Genomic DNA, 17,143 nt, shown 5'->3' with positions numbered 1-17,143 from the left:
TTGGACTTGATGGACTTGTGTCATTTTTCAACCTTTTCAACCTTACCTACTATATAAATAGAGAGGGTGAATCTACATACTGCAATAAAGACCTAACATGTGTCTTAATCCCTTATTAATCCCTTTCCAATCTTTCCAATCTATCTCATTGGGTGGATTCTGTTCCAATCCACAGGGGATCTATGAGCTGGTCCCCTGCTGAGTCCTCTTCTGTCTGCAAGTTCGTAGGAATGCATGGACTTTTAGATCAGGTTCGCCTGAAAAACTCTTAGGTGGACCTGATCTGAATGCCCATCTGAAAAAAACCATACAGAGTGAGGCATGATGCCAAACGTACTAAAACATACATTCAGGGTTTATATTGTAACATCTCAGATGTTGTTTTTTTTACAACGAGCGCAGCTGTGCCTTCTAATAGCAGCTGCGCTCCGTTCTGTATGGCGTCCGCGTCACTTCCGGTGCGCGGACGTCTGCGTTCCACGCTGGAACGCGGAAGTGCGACTCAGCGTCGTTTCCCCGCGAATTCCCGGCTATTTAAAGCTTGCAGAGATGACGGCAGGGTGTTCCGTTATTTTGTCGGATCCCTGCCGTCACCTGCGATCACCCCATTGAGCGCTGAATCCCACGATCCACTGGAGTGCTTGGCACCCAGATCCATCCCTGCCTACGGAGTCCTTGGCTTCCTGAACCTGCAAACTGCATCTCTTCACCACTCTGCATCCTGCCACAATCCCTCTCGGATCATCCTTACCAGGAACCATCAGTTCTCAGGATCTTGGGACTCCTCTAGCACTTCCCTACAAGCTCCTCTCAGTGCACCATAAGCTCCAGCAGAACCGCAAGTATCTTTAACCACATAATACACTTGAATTGATACTAATGACCTATCTGCTTACCATTGTGAGGTTTTACTAGTTGCTGTAACCTATCCTTAGATACATCTCCTTACCATCTGAAAGACTGTGTCTATATCAATATTGTGTCTAATATACATGGAGTAATATAACACTAGTCATATATTAATCATCCAGCCACTTAGATACTTGTCAGCTAAGAACTGCTTAGTTAGGTTGCACTGTAACGCTCCCACCTATCAGCGTCACTTATCATTTGTTTCCTATATTGCCATGCTTATGATGGAATAAGCAAGCTACATGTTGGTATTACTTTGAGGATGTGATGAGTTAAACCCCAAACTTTCTGTATACTAAGAGAGTAAACTGGTGGTTACACCTGAGAAGCCTCTGCAGCTGTGATCCAACCCTCTCATTAAATACTCACATAGCAGAGACGTTACATAATAACGGAACCTCTAAAAATTAAAATGGATCCAGCAGATCTTGCTAACCACCTAGTTGGACTTTCACAAAGAGTGGATACCCTCACAGCCACTATGAACGATTTACGTTTAGAAAATGACGCCCTACGTAACCAAAATTTTGCCCAACCAAGGGAGAGACCTGAACCTAAGGTCTGCCCCCCAGAACCCTTTTCTGGGGACCGAAAGTTTTTCCGCCAATTTATCAGCTCTTGCCGCCTCATGTTTGATTTACGCCCCCGCACCTATTACTCAGACAGAGTTCGAATTCTCACCCTCATATCTTATCTTAGAGGAGAACCTAGAATCTGGGCTGATGCATATGTGGAAGAACATGGTGATTTACTCGGCGCATTTAATACTTTTTTGGATGAGATGTCACTTCTTTATGAAGACCCAAACAAACAGCTTACCGCAGAGAACACCGTCAGAAACCTCAAACAAGGGAAAAGACCTGTTGAGGACTATATTTCAGAATTTAAGTGTTGGAGTCGAGAAACCCAATGGACAGATATCGCTCTGCGTAACCAATTTAGAATTGGATTATCTGAACCAATGAAGGATGAGATTGCTCGCGTTGAACTCCCTCCATCTCTAGAGGAACTTATGCATTTATCCCTCACCATTGACCGACGTCTACGAGAAAGGAAGGCTGAACGTGTCACCACTTACCTTGCTCCACAATTCAGGAGATCCAAGTCACCTCCTAAGGATGTTCCCATGGAACTCGGAGCTGTCAAAGGTCCTCTATCACTGGCTGAGAAACAACGTCGCAGAGCTCAGAACCTTTGTCTCTACTGTTCCGCTCCAGATCATATTGTCTCTACCTGCCCACTTCTTAAGAGAAACGCCGAAGGTAACTTCTCTAACATATGTAAGACCAATTCACCTGGAACTACCACTAATCGCTTTATATATGTCACTCTTACTTTACAGTGGGACCAAGATAGAATCACCATCGACGCCATGGTCGACACCGGTGCCTGTGGCAACTTCATTGATTTAGGAATTGTAAATTCTAATAAAATTCCATGTGTGGTTAAACAAAATCCTCTCTCTGTCACTTTTATTGATGGATCTAGTTCCACGTCGGGCCCTATCTCCTCTCAAACCTCACCTCTACTGGTCACTTGCGGGAGTAGCCATACAGAGACCCTTGTCTTTGATGTCATTCCATCTCCATTATTCCCAATAGTTCTCGGGTTACCTTGGTTACTACTCCATCAGCCAAGTTTCCATTGGTCTAACCACTCACTCAATCTCAACTCCACATTCTGCCAGGAGACTTGCTACCCCATTTTTTCAATTCTCTCCACAGAAGTTTACTGTAAGGATCTCCCTAATTATCTACAAGATTTCTCAGATGTTTTCAGTAAAACCAACGCAGAGATCCTTCCCCCCCATCGTATATACGACTGTCCTATAGATCTCATTCCTGACAGTCCAATTCCAACTGCACATATCTATCCGCTATCACAACCAGAACTCGTACATCTGAAGGATTACCTAGATGAAAACCTGAAAAGGGGCTTTATTAGACCATCCACTTCCCCCGCAAGTGCTGCCATGTTCTTTGTTAAAAATAAAGATGGCTCTCTACGACCTATCATTGATTACCGTGCCCTCAACCGTATCACTGTTAAGAACCGCTACCCCCTACCACTTATTCCAGAACTCATTGAACGTCTTCAAACTTCAAAAGTTTTCACAAAATTAGACCTCAGGGGTGCCTACAATTTGATCAGGATTCGTCCAGGCGATGAGTGGAAGACCGCTTTCAAGACTCGTTATGGTCTCTTTGAATACACTGTGATGCCATTCGGACTTTGTAACGCACCTGCTACTTTCCAGTGGTTCATAAATGACATATTCCGAGATCTACTTGACATCTGTGTAGTAATATACCTGGATGACATTCTGATCTACTCAGATACACTTGAGGAACACACCAAACATGTTCGTTGGGTTTTGGCCAGGCTCAGAACGCATTTCTTATATGCCAAACTTGAGAAGTGCGTTTTCAGCCAGTCAAGTATTTCCTTCCTTGGATACCAAATTACACCTCAAGGCATCCAGATGGATCCCTCTAAAGTAGAGTGTATTATTTCTTGGCCAATCCCCCACTCTAGGAAAGCTCTTCAACGCTTTCTCGGTTTCTCAAACTACTACCGCAAATTTATTAAAAATTTCTCAGCAATTGTCAAACCATTGAGTACTCTTACCAGCACGAAGACACCCTTCTCATGGTCAAAGGAAGCCCAGAATTCTTTTGACACTCTTAAGCATTGCTACACTTCTGCTCCTATCCTACAACTACCTAACCCACAATACCACTTCACTGTAGAAGTTGACGCCTCCCATTATGCCTTAGGGGCTATACTTTCTCAACGTCCAACTCTATCTGAACCTTTACACCCAGTAGCCTTTTACTCCAGGACCCTATCACCAGCAGAGAAGAACTACCCCATCGGTGAAAAGGAGCTTCTTGCAATTAAAGATGCATTACAAAATTGGAGACACCTACTGGAGGGTACTAAATACCCAATAACCATCCTTACGGACCACCGTAATTTACAGCATCTAAAGGCATGCAAGACCCTCTCTGCCCGTCAGGTCAGGTGGAGTTTATTTTTTGACAGGTTCGATTTTTATATATCTTATAGACCTGGTACACAGAACGTCAAAGCTGACTCCCTGTCTCGAATGTATGAGGACCAAAACACTGAAATTGCACCTCTCTCTATCATTCCATCTGACCGTTTCATTGGTGTTACCACCTCCTTTAGGCAGTTGATCTCTCAGTCACTCTCCAAAGATCTCTCCTCTTTACCAAGTGGTCTTACTAGGTTACCAGATGGAGTTTACACCTTCAACAACAAGTTCTACGTCCCCCCCAATTTACAACTTCTACTACTCAGACATCTTCATGACTCACCATTAGCCGGCCATCCTGGGATCAACAAGACAATCCAACGGATTAAGAGAGACTATTGGTGGCCCAACCTTGCCAAAACGATCCATGAATATGTTAATTCATGTGAAATTTGTGCTCGTAACAAACATTCCAGGAGACCCCCTTTTGGTCTACTCACTTCCATCCCAGTACCTAACAGACCTTGGGATGTTGTGTCTATGGACTTTATAGTTGATCTCCCTAGGTCAAATGGTGCCAACACCATTATGGTCACGGTAGATCTCTTAACTAAAATGGCACACTTCATACCCTTGAAGAAATTACCAACCTCCCTGGAGACAGCGAAGGCTTTCATTTCTAATATTCTCAAAATACATGGTCTTCCCTCTCAAATCATTTCAGATCGCGGTAGTCAATTTGTTTCTAGATTTTGGAAAGCCTTATGTAATGCTTTACAAATTGACCATCGCATGTCCACTGCCTACCACCCTCAAACAAATGGACAGACAGAACGTGTCAACCAGATCCTCGAACAATACTTACGATGTTATTGTACACATCTTCAAGATGATTGGTTTCACTTGCTTCCCCTTGCTGAATTTTCTTATAACAATTCTACTAGTTCTTCATCTCGATTCACGCCATTCTTTGCCAATTATGGTTTCCACCCAAACAGTCTACCAACCACCTACGTCCCAAATAGTGTTCCAGCAGTTGATCATTATCTCTCTACTTTAAAGAACACACTAGCCATTCTACGTTCTAATTTAAAGTTTGCTCAACAAAGACAAAAACAATACTATGATGCTCACAGGTCTGTTCCTCCTGTTTACAAGGTTGGGGATTTGGTTTGGCTTTCCACCCGAAATCTTCACCTTAAGATTCCATCAAAAAAATTAGGCACCCAATTCACTGGACCTTTCCAAATAACACATTTGATCAATTCTAACGCTGTTAAGTTACTTTTACCCCCAGATTGGAAGATACATTCTTCATTTCATGTTTCTCTCATTAAACCTTTCGTTTCTAACCCTTTTCCTAACAGGAAACCATGTCCCCCTCCTCCTGTCGAGGTACTTGGTGAAACTGAATACGAGATTGAAAAGATCCTAGACTCCAGGAGACGTGGTTCTACCCTTCAATACTTGATACGTTGGAAAGGTTATGACCAACTGGATGATTCTTGGGAAGCTGCTTCAGACATACATGCCCCTCGCCTAATCAGACAATTTCACCGTAGATACCCTAACCGACCCTCTCTTTCAGGGAGCACTGTTGGTGCCCCCTTGAGGAGGGGAGTATGTAACATCTCAGATGTTGTTTTTTTTACAACGAGCGCAGCTGTGCCTTCTAATAGCAGCTGCGCTCCGTTCTGTATGGCGTCCGCGTCACTTCCGGTGCGCGGACGTCTGCGTTCCACGCTGGAACGCGGAAGTGCGACTCAGCGTCGTTTCCCCGCGAATTCCCGGCTATTTAAAGCTTGCAGAGATGACGGCAGGGTGTTCCGTTATTTTGTCGGATCCCTGCCGTCACCTGCGATCACCCCATTGAGCGCTGAATCCCACGATCCACTGGAGTGCTTGGCACCCAGATCCATCCCTGCCTACGGAGTCCTTGGCTTCCTGAACCTGCAAACTGCATCTCTTCACCACTCTGCATCCTGCCACAATCCCTCTCGGATCATCCTTACCAGGAACCATCAGTTCTCAGGATCTTGGGACTCCTCTAGCACTTCCCTACAAGCTCCTCTCAGTGCACCATAAGCTCCAGCAGAACCGCAAGTATCTTTAACCACATAATACACTTGAATTGATACTAATGACCTATCTGCTTACCATTGTGAGGTTTTACTAGTTGCTGTAACCTATCCTTAGATACATCTCCTTACCATCTGAAAGACTGTGTCTATATCAATATTGTGTCTAATATACATGGAGTAATATAACACTAGTCATATATTAATCATCCAGCCACTTAGATACTTGTCAGCTAAGAACTGCTTAGTTAGGTTGCACTGTAACGCTCCCACCTATCAGCGTCACTTATCATTTGTTTCCTATATTGCCATGCTTATGATGGAATAAGCAAGCTACATGTTGGTATTACTTTGAGGATGTGATGAGTTAAACCCCAAACTTTCTGTATACTAAGAGAGTAAACTGGTGGTTACACCTGAGAAGCCTCTGCAGCTGTGATCCAACCCTCTCATTAAATACTCACATAGCAGAGACGTTACATATATACACTTTAATCTCTAACATGCCCAATGCTGACTAGTATCATCCATACATTTTCAGGATTTGGCAATGCCTGCAAAAAATACATTTTATTTGTGATATATTTATTTATGTATGTGTAGAGCCCTGCTCCTGTTGACCAGGCACTGCTGTAAATTTAGAAGGGGTCTGAGTGGCTAATTGGCTCAGACAAGTGTAATTGTGGGCAATGTAGCCTCTGTTCCAGCCATGGCTGTGCTAGGAGTAACCACCATTGTTCGCCTGGGGGTGTTGTTACCTTGTCAGGCCAAGGGTGGCAGCAGCTGTGTCAAGGTGTATTGGGTGTTCCACGTTGGTCGGGGGTTGAGACTTTGCCTGGTGGTCCTAGTAGCTAGACTGGGGCCTTCGTTTATCAGGGAGATCCTGTGCTGTCTGTCCTGCGGGAGGAAGCCACTTCATGAAGGAAGCCAGGGGAGGACCTATACTGGAGAGGACCATGCAAGAGGCTGGTATCTTGGGAGAAGGACTGGAAACTTCATCAAAGAATGACACAGTAGTATATTTAGGATTTGTGCTGCCCTAGGACTGACTAAACTCGTGCATCCCCTAATTTAAATATGCCCCACCCCTTCCTGTCAAGGCCACACCCCTTGCTGTTTAAGACCCACCCTTCCCCTACTCTATCCAAAATGGAAAAAAAAAAGTGTTCCTATAGTTCTACTTTAGACACAGAATTCTGATAATTTTATGGAGAGAACTAAGAAGAACCATGCCAATGGTGCAGCAGAAAATACATGGATGATAGGACACCAGTCAAAATTAGAAGCTCCGCCCCCCCAGTTGCGGAATGCTGGCCACCTGCATACCATACCAGATGCAGTGCGACTGCTTTATGGGGGCACTAGACTAATTTGTCTCTCTGCCCAGTCTGCCTCATAAGCGCAAGCCGACCGCAACTCTTTCCGTGCTGCCCCCCTGCAACGTGCTGCCCTAGGCCTGGGCGTTGTTGGCCTAGGCCAGGATACAGCGCTGCATACACTGAGAGGCTTGATGGTGGTCGCCTGTCAGATTCAAAGTACTAATGGAGTTAAGCTGGAGAGATCCGGATGCTGAATCCTGTGGCAGAGGATTCCTGACCAAAAGTGTCTCCTTTAACCACTTCCATACCGGGCACTTACGCAGCTTCCCGCCCAAGCCAATTTTCAGCTTTCAGCACTGTCGCACTTTGAATGGCAATTGCGCGGTCATGCTACACTGTACCAAAACAAAATTGGCGTCCTTTTTTTCCCCACAAATAGAGCTTTCTTTTGGTGGTATTTGATCACCTCTGCGATTTTTTTTTTGCGCACAAAAAAAAAAAGGCTGAAAATTTGGAAAAAAAAATTAAGTTTTTATTTTTTTCTGTTAATTTTTTTGTAAATAAGTTTTCTCTTTCAATTACGGGCACTGATATGGCGGCACTAATGGGCACCGATGAGATGGCACTGATGGACATCGATGAGGTAGTACTGACGGGCACAGATGAGGTGGCACTGATTGGCGGCGCTGGTATGCGACACTGATGGGCACTCATAGGCGGCACTGATGGGCACACATAGGCGGCACTGATGGGCACACATAGGTGGCACTGATGGGCACACATAGGCGGCACTGATGGGCACACATAGGCGGCACTGATGGGCACTCATGAGCGGCACTGGGCACTCATAGGCGACACAGATGGGCACTCATGGGCGGCACTTATGGATACTTATGGGTGGCACAGATGGGCACTGATAGGTGGGCACTGGGCATGGATGGGCACTGTGGGGTGGCACTGATGGACACTGTGGGGTGGCACTGATGGACACTGTGGGGTGGCACTGATGGACACTGGGGTGGCACTGATGGACACTGTGGGGTGGCACTGATGGACACTGTGGGGCAGCACTGATTTTGCCAGGTTGCCAGTCAGTGCCCATTTGTGGGCACTGATTGGCATCTTTTTCTTTTTTTGAATGCTTTTTTTTTTAACTTATTTTTTTTTTCAGGCTTTTTTTTTTTTTTGCCCACCCTGGTGGTCCAGGATGGGCATCCCTGGTGGTCTAGTGTGGCGATCCGAGGGGGGGCTGCGCTGATAAACAATCAGCGCGAACCCCCCCTGTCAGGAGAGCCGCCGATCGGCTCTCCTCTACTCGCGTCTGTCAGACGCGAGTGGAGGAAGAGCCATCAACGGCTCTTCCTGTTTACATCAGGATCAGCCGTCACGGCTGATCATGTGGTAAAGAGTCTCCGCCGGAGGCTCTTTACCGAGATCGGAGATGCAGGGTGTCAGACTGACACCCCGCATCACCGATCGCCGCGATGCGCGCCCCCACGGGCGCGCGCGGCATGAAATCCTGCAGGACGTTCTGGAACGTCCTGTCAGGATTTCATAACCACTTCCCGGACGTAAATCGGCTATAGGCCGGGCGGGAAGTGGTTAAAGGAAGGTCTGTGGCAGAGATTGTACTTTAATCCGTGTGCCATTCTGGCTGCTAGGCCTGTGAGAGGGACCTATCTGGGTGAGCAATACCCACTCTGGCTAGAGTGATGACGAAAGGAACTGTGTATGCTGGAAGCAGGAGTGTTTCCTATCCGAGATTATACTCCTGAACCTACCTACCTGCCCTTCCACCCCTTTAACTTATTTTCTACCAAGTTCTACAAATAAATACAGAAAAGGAAGTGCATCGTGTGGACATTGGAATTTCACAGACTCTCTTTTATTACCCTGGACAGCGAGAAGATAGAGGTAACATGCCACCCAAAATATTTAGCAGCTCATTCGGGGGTTAGTGCTACATATGTATGTCACATAAATGTTAGAACTTACATCATACATAAATAAGAGTCCAAAAATAATGTTTAATGGTGGAGTGGAGTGGAGTCATATTTTATTTTGTATTTGTTTACACCTTTTTTTTTTTATATCTTTTTATTACTATATGTCCATAATCTTTGTTTTTTAAATAAACTTTTAATAACGGGGTTTCACTCATGACAAGGGATTCCAAGATATCATTTCTCAGTCATCCAATGCCCCTAGTGGACATAGGATGATTTTAGACATAAGAGGGTCCGAGTCTGTCACAGTGTTAATGTCAGCTGCAGCTACTAAGCTTTGTACAGCCCCTCGAAAACATGTGAAAGGAGCTGCAACATTCAATTGTTGGCTAAATATTAAAGTGTCTGTCCGTCCATAACTTCCTTGTTTAAATTTTGAATACAGTAAGGAAGTATAAGAAATCCTGTTGGGTTTTACTGCCCCCACTTGCTACCCCAGTGATAATGGTTTTCCTAGACAGAAAAGGGAAACATCTGCAACAGGGATTCAGAAAGCAATGAAAACAGAGCGCCAGATTCACAGCTGAAATACGCCAGAATATCTATCTACTGATACGCCGGCGTATTTTCAAATCTTTAGTTTGAATCCTCAAACCAAGATACGACGGCTTCTGGCTTCGATCCGACAGGCGTACGGCTTTGTACGCCTAGGGATTGTAGGTGTAATACTTTGGCGCCCGCTGGGTGGAGTTTGCGTCGTTTTCCGCATCGGGTATGCTAATTAGCTGTTTACGGAGATCCACGAAGGTACGCGCGTTCGTCGCATTTTCTTACGTCGTCGCTAGTCGGCTTTTCCCGGCGTATAGTTAAAGCTGCTATTTTGTGGCCTATCTTTAGACTTGCCATGTTAAAGTATGGCCGTCGTTCCCGCGTCAAATTTCAATTTTTTTTTTGCGTAAGTTGTCCGTGAATAGGAAAGGACGTAACGCACGTCGCCGTTCAAAAAATTACGTCGATGCAACGTCATTTCGCGCAAAGCACGGCGGGAAATTTCAAAACGGAGCATGCGCAGTACGTTCGGCGTGGGAACGCGCCTAATTTAAATGATCCATGCCCCATTTGAATTAGGCGGGCTTGCGCCGGACGGATTTACGCTACGCCGCCGCAAGTTTACAGGCAAGTGCTTTGTGAATCAAGCACTTGCCCATAAAACTTGCGGCGGTGTAACGTAAATGCATTACGTTAGGCCGCCGGAATTCTCTCTGAATCTGGCCCAGAGGTTTTAATCCTTTCCCACTTTATCCTAGTCTAATAAAAAGTTTGAAGTGCATATACACTAAAAATGCGAACTATTCATGCAAATGTGGTTTATATTTATGCAAATAAATGCAATATTTCATGTTTTATATCATTGAAAAATAGGTACATTCCTTGTAACGCACTATTTTTGGTTTTCAGTGAAACCTCAACGACGGAAGGCATTTCGCCTTTATTACTGGTGGACTATGAATTTGAAGATTATGAAATAAAGGCACCTATGAAAAGTGTCAATGAAACAAATTCATTTCAGAAAACAAAATCAAGATTTTCCACTCTTACTATAGCCAATAGTAATACATCAACAAAAGTCATATCAGCAGTTCTGACAAAGACTGTTCACCCATCATTTACACATGGCAGAAAAACAACATCTGTCATGAAGAAGAATTTCCCAACTACAGAGAAGAACATCTTAACAAGTAAAGAGCTGCCACTTCAAACTAAGCCTGCAAGGTCCACCAGCCCATGGAAAGTACAGTCAGTGACTCTTGTCAAGCGAACTACTGCCATGCTACTTAAGGCAAAAAGTTTTACATCTGAGCCAGAGTGGGATATCGAGGAAGATTATACTCTAGCTGCATCGGCCTCCGAGACTGTGAGTACTTCTTCCATAAAGGTGTAGATTAACTATAATGCCTGGGATGGAAGCAGTGGTGGCTGGGCTTTTTTTGGGGGGGGGCTCAAACGAACCCCTCCAGTTATGCACTCATCAGAGGACGCCGTGAGACAAACGGTGCCTTCCAGCGGTCATGGCTCCCCTGATACCTGGCAGCTTCCATGTTAACCCGGTCTTCTTTCCAAATCTTTAGCCTCCTGATTGGCCGGGATGAGAAGCAGGAACCGGAAGTGACGCAATGGTGAAAATAGTGATTCACTAAAATCAAAAGTGGGAGGGTTTGGGGCGCTGTGCTCTGCGCCCCAAGGACAACCTAAAGCAAGCCAGTTAGAGCCTCAGACTCAAATCAAATGCTTGTAAAAAATTGACGGACCTAATAGAAACCCATTAGTCTGGCGCCCCACACAGTTATTTACATTTTTTAATAACTAATAATATGACTAACATTTTTTAACTTTAAGATGTTACAAACTGTTAGTCATATTAGCAGTTATTTTAAAATAAATCGTTCTATGATTAGCTTTCTTATTTGCAAACTTACTTTGGGAACTTTGAGGGGGCTGTACCCCTGCGCCCCTTATGTACCGGCCGCCACTGCATGGAAGGCTTGGCAAAACAAATTTCTGCATCTTTATCCATTTAAAGATAAACTCCAGACAAACAGCTTAATACACAGATGAGATACGTATACAGAAGCTGTTTTACCTGACAAAGGTTTTGTATTTCTGCCACACTGCATCAAGAGACATGATTCTTCTCTGCCGAAGTAAAATAGCACTTACCAGTCTTGTTTCTCATCCAGTCTGTTTTAGCTGCAGACTGATAAACTAAGCTCTCTGTCACTCTGCTCTCTCCTCCTTTTTCAGCAAATAATTGTATTAAGTGAAGCCTTAGAACTGCATATAACACAAGATGCATGGTTCAGGAATGTGTAACACACAAAGTACAGGACTCAGGACTTAATAACACAAAGGGCCAGGAGTGTGAATTGTGCAGTTGTGAGCAGTGCAACTGTGCATATCACACAAGGCGCAGAAAAAAAAATCATCAAACAGAAGAGTACTTACATTTAATATAAAGCGTCCCTTGTTATTAGAAATATGAAGCATATAGCCCTGTGTACAGAGTGCAGGGGTCAGGAATATGTAACATAGAGCCCAGCACACAGAGAGCAGTGGTAAAGCATATGTAATATGCAGTCCAGGATACAGAGTGCCGGGCTCAGGGGTATGTAACGCAAAACCCATTGTGCAGATTACATTATTAACGAGTACAATCCAGAGGCCTTTAATATGTAACATACAGCCCAGCATACAGAGTATAGCAATTCTATGTATGTAATGTACAAGGTGTTACAAAATTCTCACCACTGAACCCTGCACGCTGCCCAATCAATTACATACTCTTGGTCACTAACGCTGTATGTTTTACTTTCCCCAGCAAATTTCCCTGATCTTCTCCCTCAAGTATCCCCCCATAATAACCATCAAATCCTCCCTTCTGCTTATCTCTTTGCCCACCTCTGCCTCCCCATCCACACCTAACCTCTACAACCCTCATCCACAGCTCACTTTTTCTTTCCCCTGTCCACAGCTCCACTCTGCACCGCTATCCACAACTCACCTTTGCCCTCGCACCATCAACATATCATCCTCTGCACCCCTCTAACTACAGCTTACACCCCCAGTCCACAACTCACCTCTGCACCCCATCAATATGATCTCTACTTCCCTATTGCACCCCCTCTAAAGCTCTCTGCACAAATTACCCCCATTCCCCAGCTCTCCTCTCCACACAAATCCCCCCACTTTCCCAGCCCTCCTCTCTGCAAAAACCCCCCCCCCCCACACTTTCCCAGCCCTCTTATCTGCACAAATCCCACCACTTTCCCAGCCCTCTTCTCTGCACAAATCCCCCCGAGCTCGCCACTATGCATAAATTCCAGACCCCGCCCCCCTACACAGACACTTTACCAGTTCTCCTCCCTACAAAGTCCCCCCCCCCCCCCAGTTCTCCTCTGTGCTCATATCTCCCCACACACTTTCACAGTTCTCTCTGCACAACCCCCCTTACTTTCACAGTTCTCCTCTCTCTGGGAACTCAGTCTATGGAGAGCCCCCCCCCCCAGTTTTTCATTCACAGCTCCCTCACCTCTTCTACTGTCAGTGCTTTAGTCCATATTGTATGCCCATGCTTTTAGTTTTCCAGCCGATCGAGGAGCTATCTGAAATGTAGCTGGGGCAGAGTTTCAGGGCCCCTCCGCTCCGTGCTACAATGTGAGTAGAGGCAGGGACGGAAGCTGCCTGGTCATACATCCAGCACTGCAGTGACGTGGCGAGTCCTATAAGTGCAGTTCAAGTTGGTGAAGTGGCTAGCACATGTAGTGTCCCGCAGCCACCAAGAAGACAAACATAGCACCGTCGAGCCCATAGTGCCCTTCCTGCAGAATATGCCAATTCTAATTGGGAGCCCACCACTTCTGCAGCACCTGTACTTCCCCCATTCACTGTCAACCCGGAATTCAGGTGGAAACAGTTGATTTTTCTACACTTGATTTTTATTCGCTGTTTTTCATGGAAGAGCTCTATAGATCTATTGTGGACCAAAGCAATTTGTATGCTAGTCAACTCATCGCCACTAATCCCAGTTAACCTATTACTGTTTCCGAATTTAAAAACATTCCTGGGCCTATCCATCTTCATGGGCATAACTAAAAAAAGTGAGTTGCAGTCATATTGGTCCACTGACCCAATTCACCATATGCTTGTGTTCTCTGCATCCATGACCAGGGATAGATACGAGCAGATCTTGGAGTTAATGCATTTTAATGACAATAATCTACTCTGTCGTCCTTGGGGTGACCCTGGATATGTTCGGCACGACAAAGTTCGGCCCCTCGTAAACTACTTTAACCAACAGTTTGCAGCCTTGTTTACTCCCGATCAAATTGTCTGTGTTAATGAGTCCCTGATTACATTTTCTGACCGCTTGTCTTTCAAACAGTATCTTCCCAGCAAGCGTGCCAGATATGCAGTCAAGATGTATAAGCTCTGTGATAGGGCAACAGGCTATACATATTGTTGTATGGTTTAGGAGGGAAAAGATAGTCATGTGGAGCCTGAGAACTGCTCAGACTACATAGGGAGCGTTGGCAAGATTGTTTGGGACTTGAAGTCACCCTTATTCGGAAAGGGGTACCACTTGTACGTGGACAATTATTACACAAGTGTGTCACTTTTTAGTCACTTGTTTGATCATGGAATTTACGCATTTGGCACCGTGCAATACAATCGCCGGGGCTTACTCCAGCGACTTGTAGAGTCCCGACTTAGACTGGGGGAGAGAGCCTGCTTGAAATGTAATAATTTGTTACAGTGAAGTGGAGGGATTCACGGAATGTTTTCGTTCTGTCCTGACCCCAACGACCAGTTGATGGCGCAGTACTTAATTGCCTTCAAGGCCAGACGCTGGTACAAAAAAATTGTCTCTGCGCTTATTCCAATTGGCTCTGCTGAATGCTTATGTGCTATACAAAGTGTAAGAATGAACTGGATCCTTCCTTTAATTCCAGGAAGAGATCATCACAGCCCTTCTGTTTCCAGACAGTGCTGCGACCCAACTTCTCAATCCAAATGCAGTGATATTGATATAGGCGTGACACCCGCTATTATTTTTACTCAAATTTTGAATTGGAAAAGATGGGACTTTTAAGGTGCAAAAATACACAAAAAATATCCAAAAATATAAATTTATTTAATACGATTACAAAATATTATAGGAAGATAAAATATCCATCCAATGTACAATACAAATATGTCACTGGTGCAGACTTTTGAACAATTTCTCTACATTTGTTTCGCCAATAAATTAGCTTCTTCAGGAGATTGAATCAGTCAAACACTGTCTGCTAGGATAAAAAACACCAAATCAAAAAACACATATACAAAATGAAAATATACATAATAATAACGAATAAGACAAATTTGTACGCAATACCCTGTTGGCTGGGACTCAAGAAGAAGACTATAGTGGAATTTGATAGTTACCGGCAAGTGAAGTCGATCACCAATTGATGGATGGGGAGGCCCGGAGATCAAAGAAACCCCTGTGTAAGTATGGATCATCTGGTGTACCACAGAGGCCAGTAATTAGGTAAGTTTAAGCCCAGTTTGAAGAAGCCAGATTCTGAGTTTAATTAAAACGTCTAGGGTGAAAAATATGTTTATTTAGAATATATTATAATGGTATATTAAGCCCCTAACTGGAGAGAACCACTTATCCATGATTTTGATTTATGTACCTTTAAATCAAATGACAAGAAGATAGAGTTGATGGTGCGCTTCTAATTATTCTGAAGATCCAACCAAGATCTGTCAAAATAAGGCAAATCAAAAACAGGAAAATAGCCGAAAGAAGAAAACCTCCATAGAGGAAAAGTTCTCAAAACCGACCTGCATATTAGTTACTGGTAGGATCATAAGGTCAGACATAAGTGGGAAGAAGCTTCTGGAATGTTTCCTCATTCACAAGTATGCCACCAGAATCTGAGAATTATAGGAGAAAAAACAGTCAGCAGAAATCAAAAACAAATTGGAAAAGGTACTTCATGATTGTGGATAAATATTCACCAGATAGGGCATCTTCCTTCACATATGTCTTTACCTTTTGACGTCCTGAACGTAATGAATATCCTCTGGCTAAGGGTTAAAATAACGGCCTCCTGCCAGGCAATTGGCAACCAATTGGTGCCAAACAATTGGGCGGGAGGGGATGCTTTCAGATGCGTCCTGTCACATGATCAGTCACCCAAGAAATTATGTGAGTTTCCTGTGACGATGACTGGATATGATGCTGTAAGTTAATAGGCGCACCGGAGTGATGTTTCTATACACTCTGTGAGCCCACAATACTGTCAGCAAGGAACCGTAGTGAAACCTAGCAATGCAAAGCCTCACTTATAGATGGAAATATGCCACTAAGAAGTCCGTCAAATATAAGGTTGATAGAAGTAATGTCTCTACCTCAAATTTTTAGAGCGAAATATAAAACTGGTCAATAGGTAAGGACGCGTTGGCGCTAACCACTGATGCATGTGTGCAGCAGTAGAAAAACGCCCTGGGCGTCCGTGTGGTCACCTTATCCAAAAAACAGGCTTAACATAGTATTTTTGAATGTAGTTTATAACAGATATTTCATCATTCAAAAAATGTTTAAATATTAATTTCTATCCTCAATACCAATTACCAAGAAATAAAGGGTAACTCCAATAAGACCAACGGTCTTATAATCCGAGTTTTCTTAAACAGAGTTTACACAGTTATAGATTATTAAAGCCCAAAAAATGGGCTTAAGAAATTATAACCCAAAATTAGATTGGGTCACAAAGAAAACTCTTACAAATGACTATAAATTACAACCTAGACTAGAGGAATGGTTTGAAGCTGACGGATTCACTCAATCCTGGAAATGTGGTAGCTGCCAGGGAATGGATCCATCTGGTTTCTCTCTGAATGAGAGCCTTATCAACATCTCCTCCATTTGTGGTCAAATATTCTAAAGCAAAACATTTAATTTTTGAAAGATCAAAAGAATTATAAAGGTCGGCTGATGTGAGTTTCCATCTTTTTCTTTTTAATTAGGGACACATGGTTCCTAATTCTGTGGAAAAAATAGTCTTTTAGTCTTGCCTACATAAAATTCACAACAATCGCATTTCAAATAATATACTACCCCAACGGACTGACAGTTGGCAAAAAAAATTGGGTTTGTAAATATTCCCATTTGGCAGCCTTATTTCAAAAGAATTCATCAAAAAGGTGCAAAACTCACATTTCCCCCAAGGGCCTGTACCTCTACGCATTCGACCAGATGGATTAGACACTAATAGGTGGATTCAGGTACAGTTACGCCGGCGTATCAGTAGATACGCAGTCGTAACTCTGAATCTATGCCGT

The 17,143-nt window shown here is 44.0% G+C and overlaps 1 protein-coding gene across 1 annotated transcript in view; it reads left to right on the top strand.

The window, feature by feature from the left end:
• The window catches only part of ST6GALNAC1 (ST6 N-acetylgalactosaminide alpha-2,6-sialyltransferase 1), a 219,199-nt gene that overhangs the window by 79,083 nt on the left and 122,973 nt on the right, over positions 1-17,143 (top strand). The window contains exon 2 of the mRNA XM_040330101.1: positions 10,712-11,168. Within this exon, the coding sequence (XP_040186035.1) occupies positions 10,712-11,168 (457 nt within the window). The remainder of the gene's footprint in view (positions 1-10,711; positions 11,169-17,143) is intronic.

Source organism: Rana temporaria, chromosome 12 (assembly GCF_905171775.1).
Source record: "Rana temporaria chromosome 12, aRanTem1.1, whole genome shotgun sequence".
Lineage (NCBI taxonomy): Eukaryota > Metazoa > Chordata > Amphibia > Anura > Ranidae > Rana > Rana temporaria.
The sequence above is the reverse complement of the archived record's forward strand: the minus strand, read 5'-3'. Positions and strand labels throughout refer to the sequence as shown.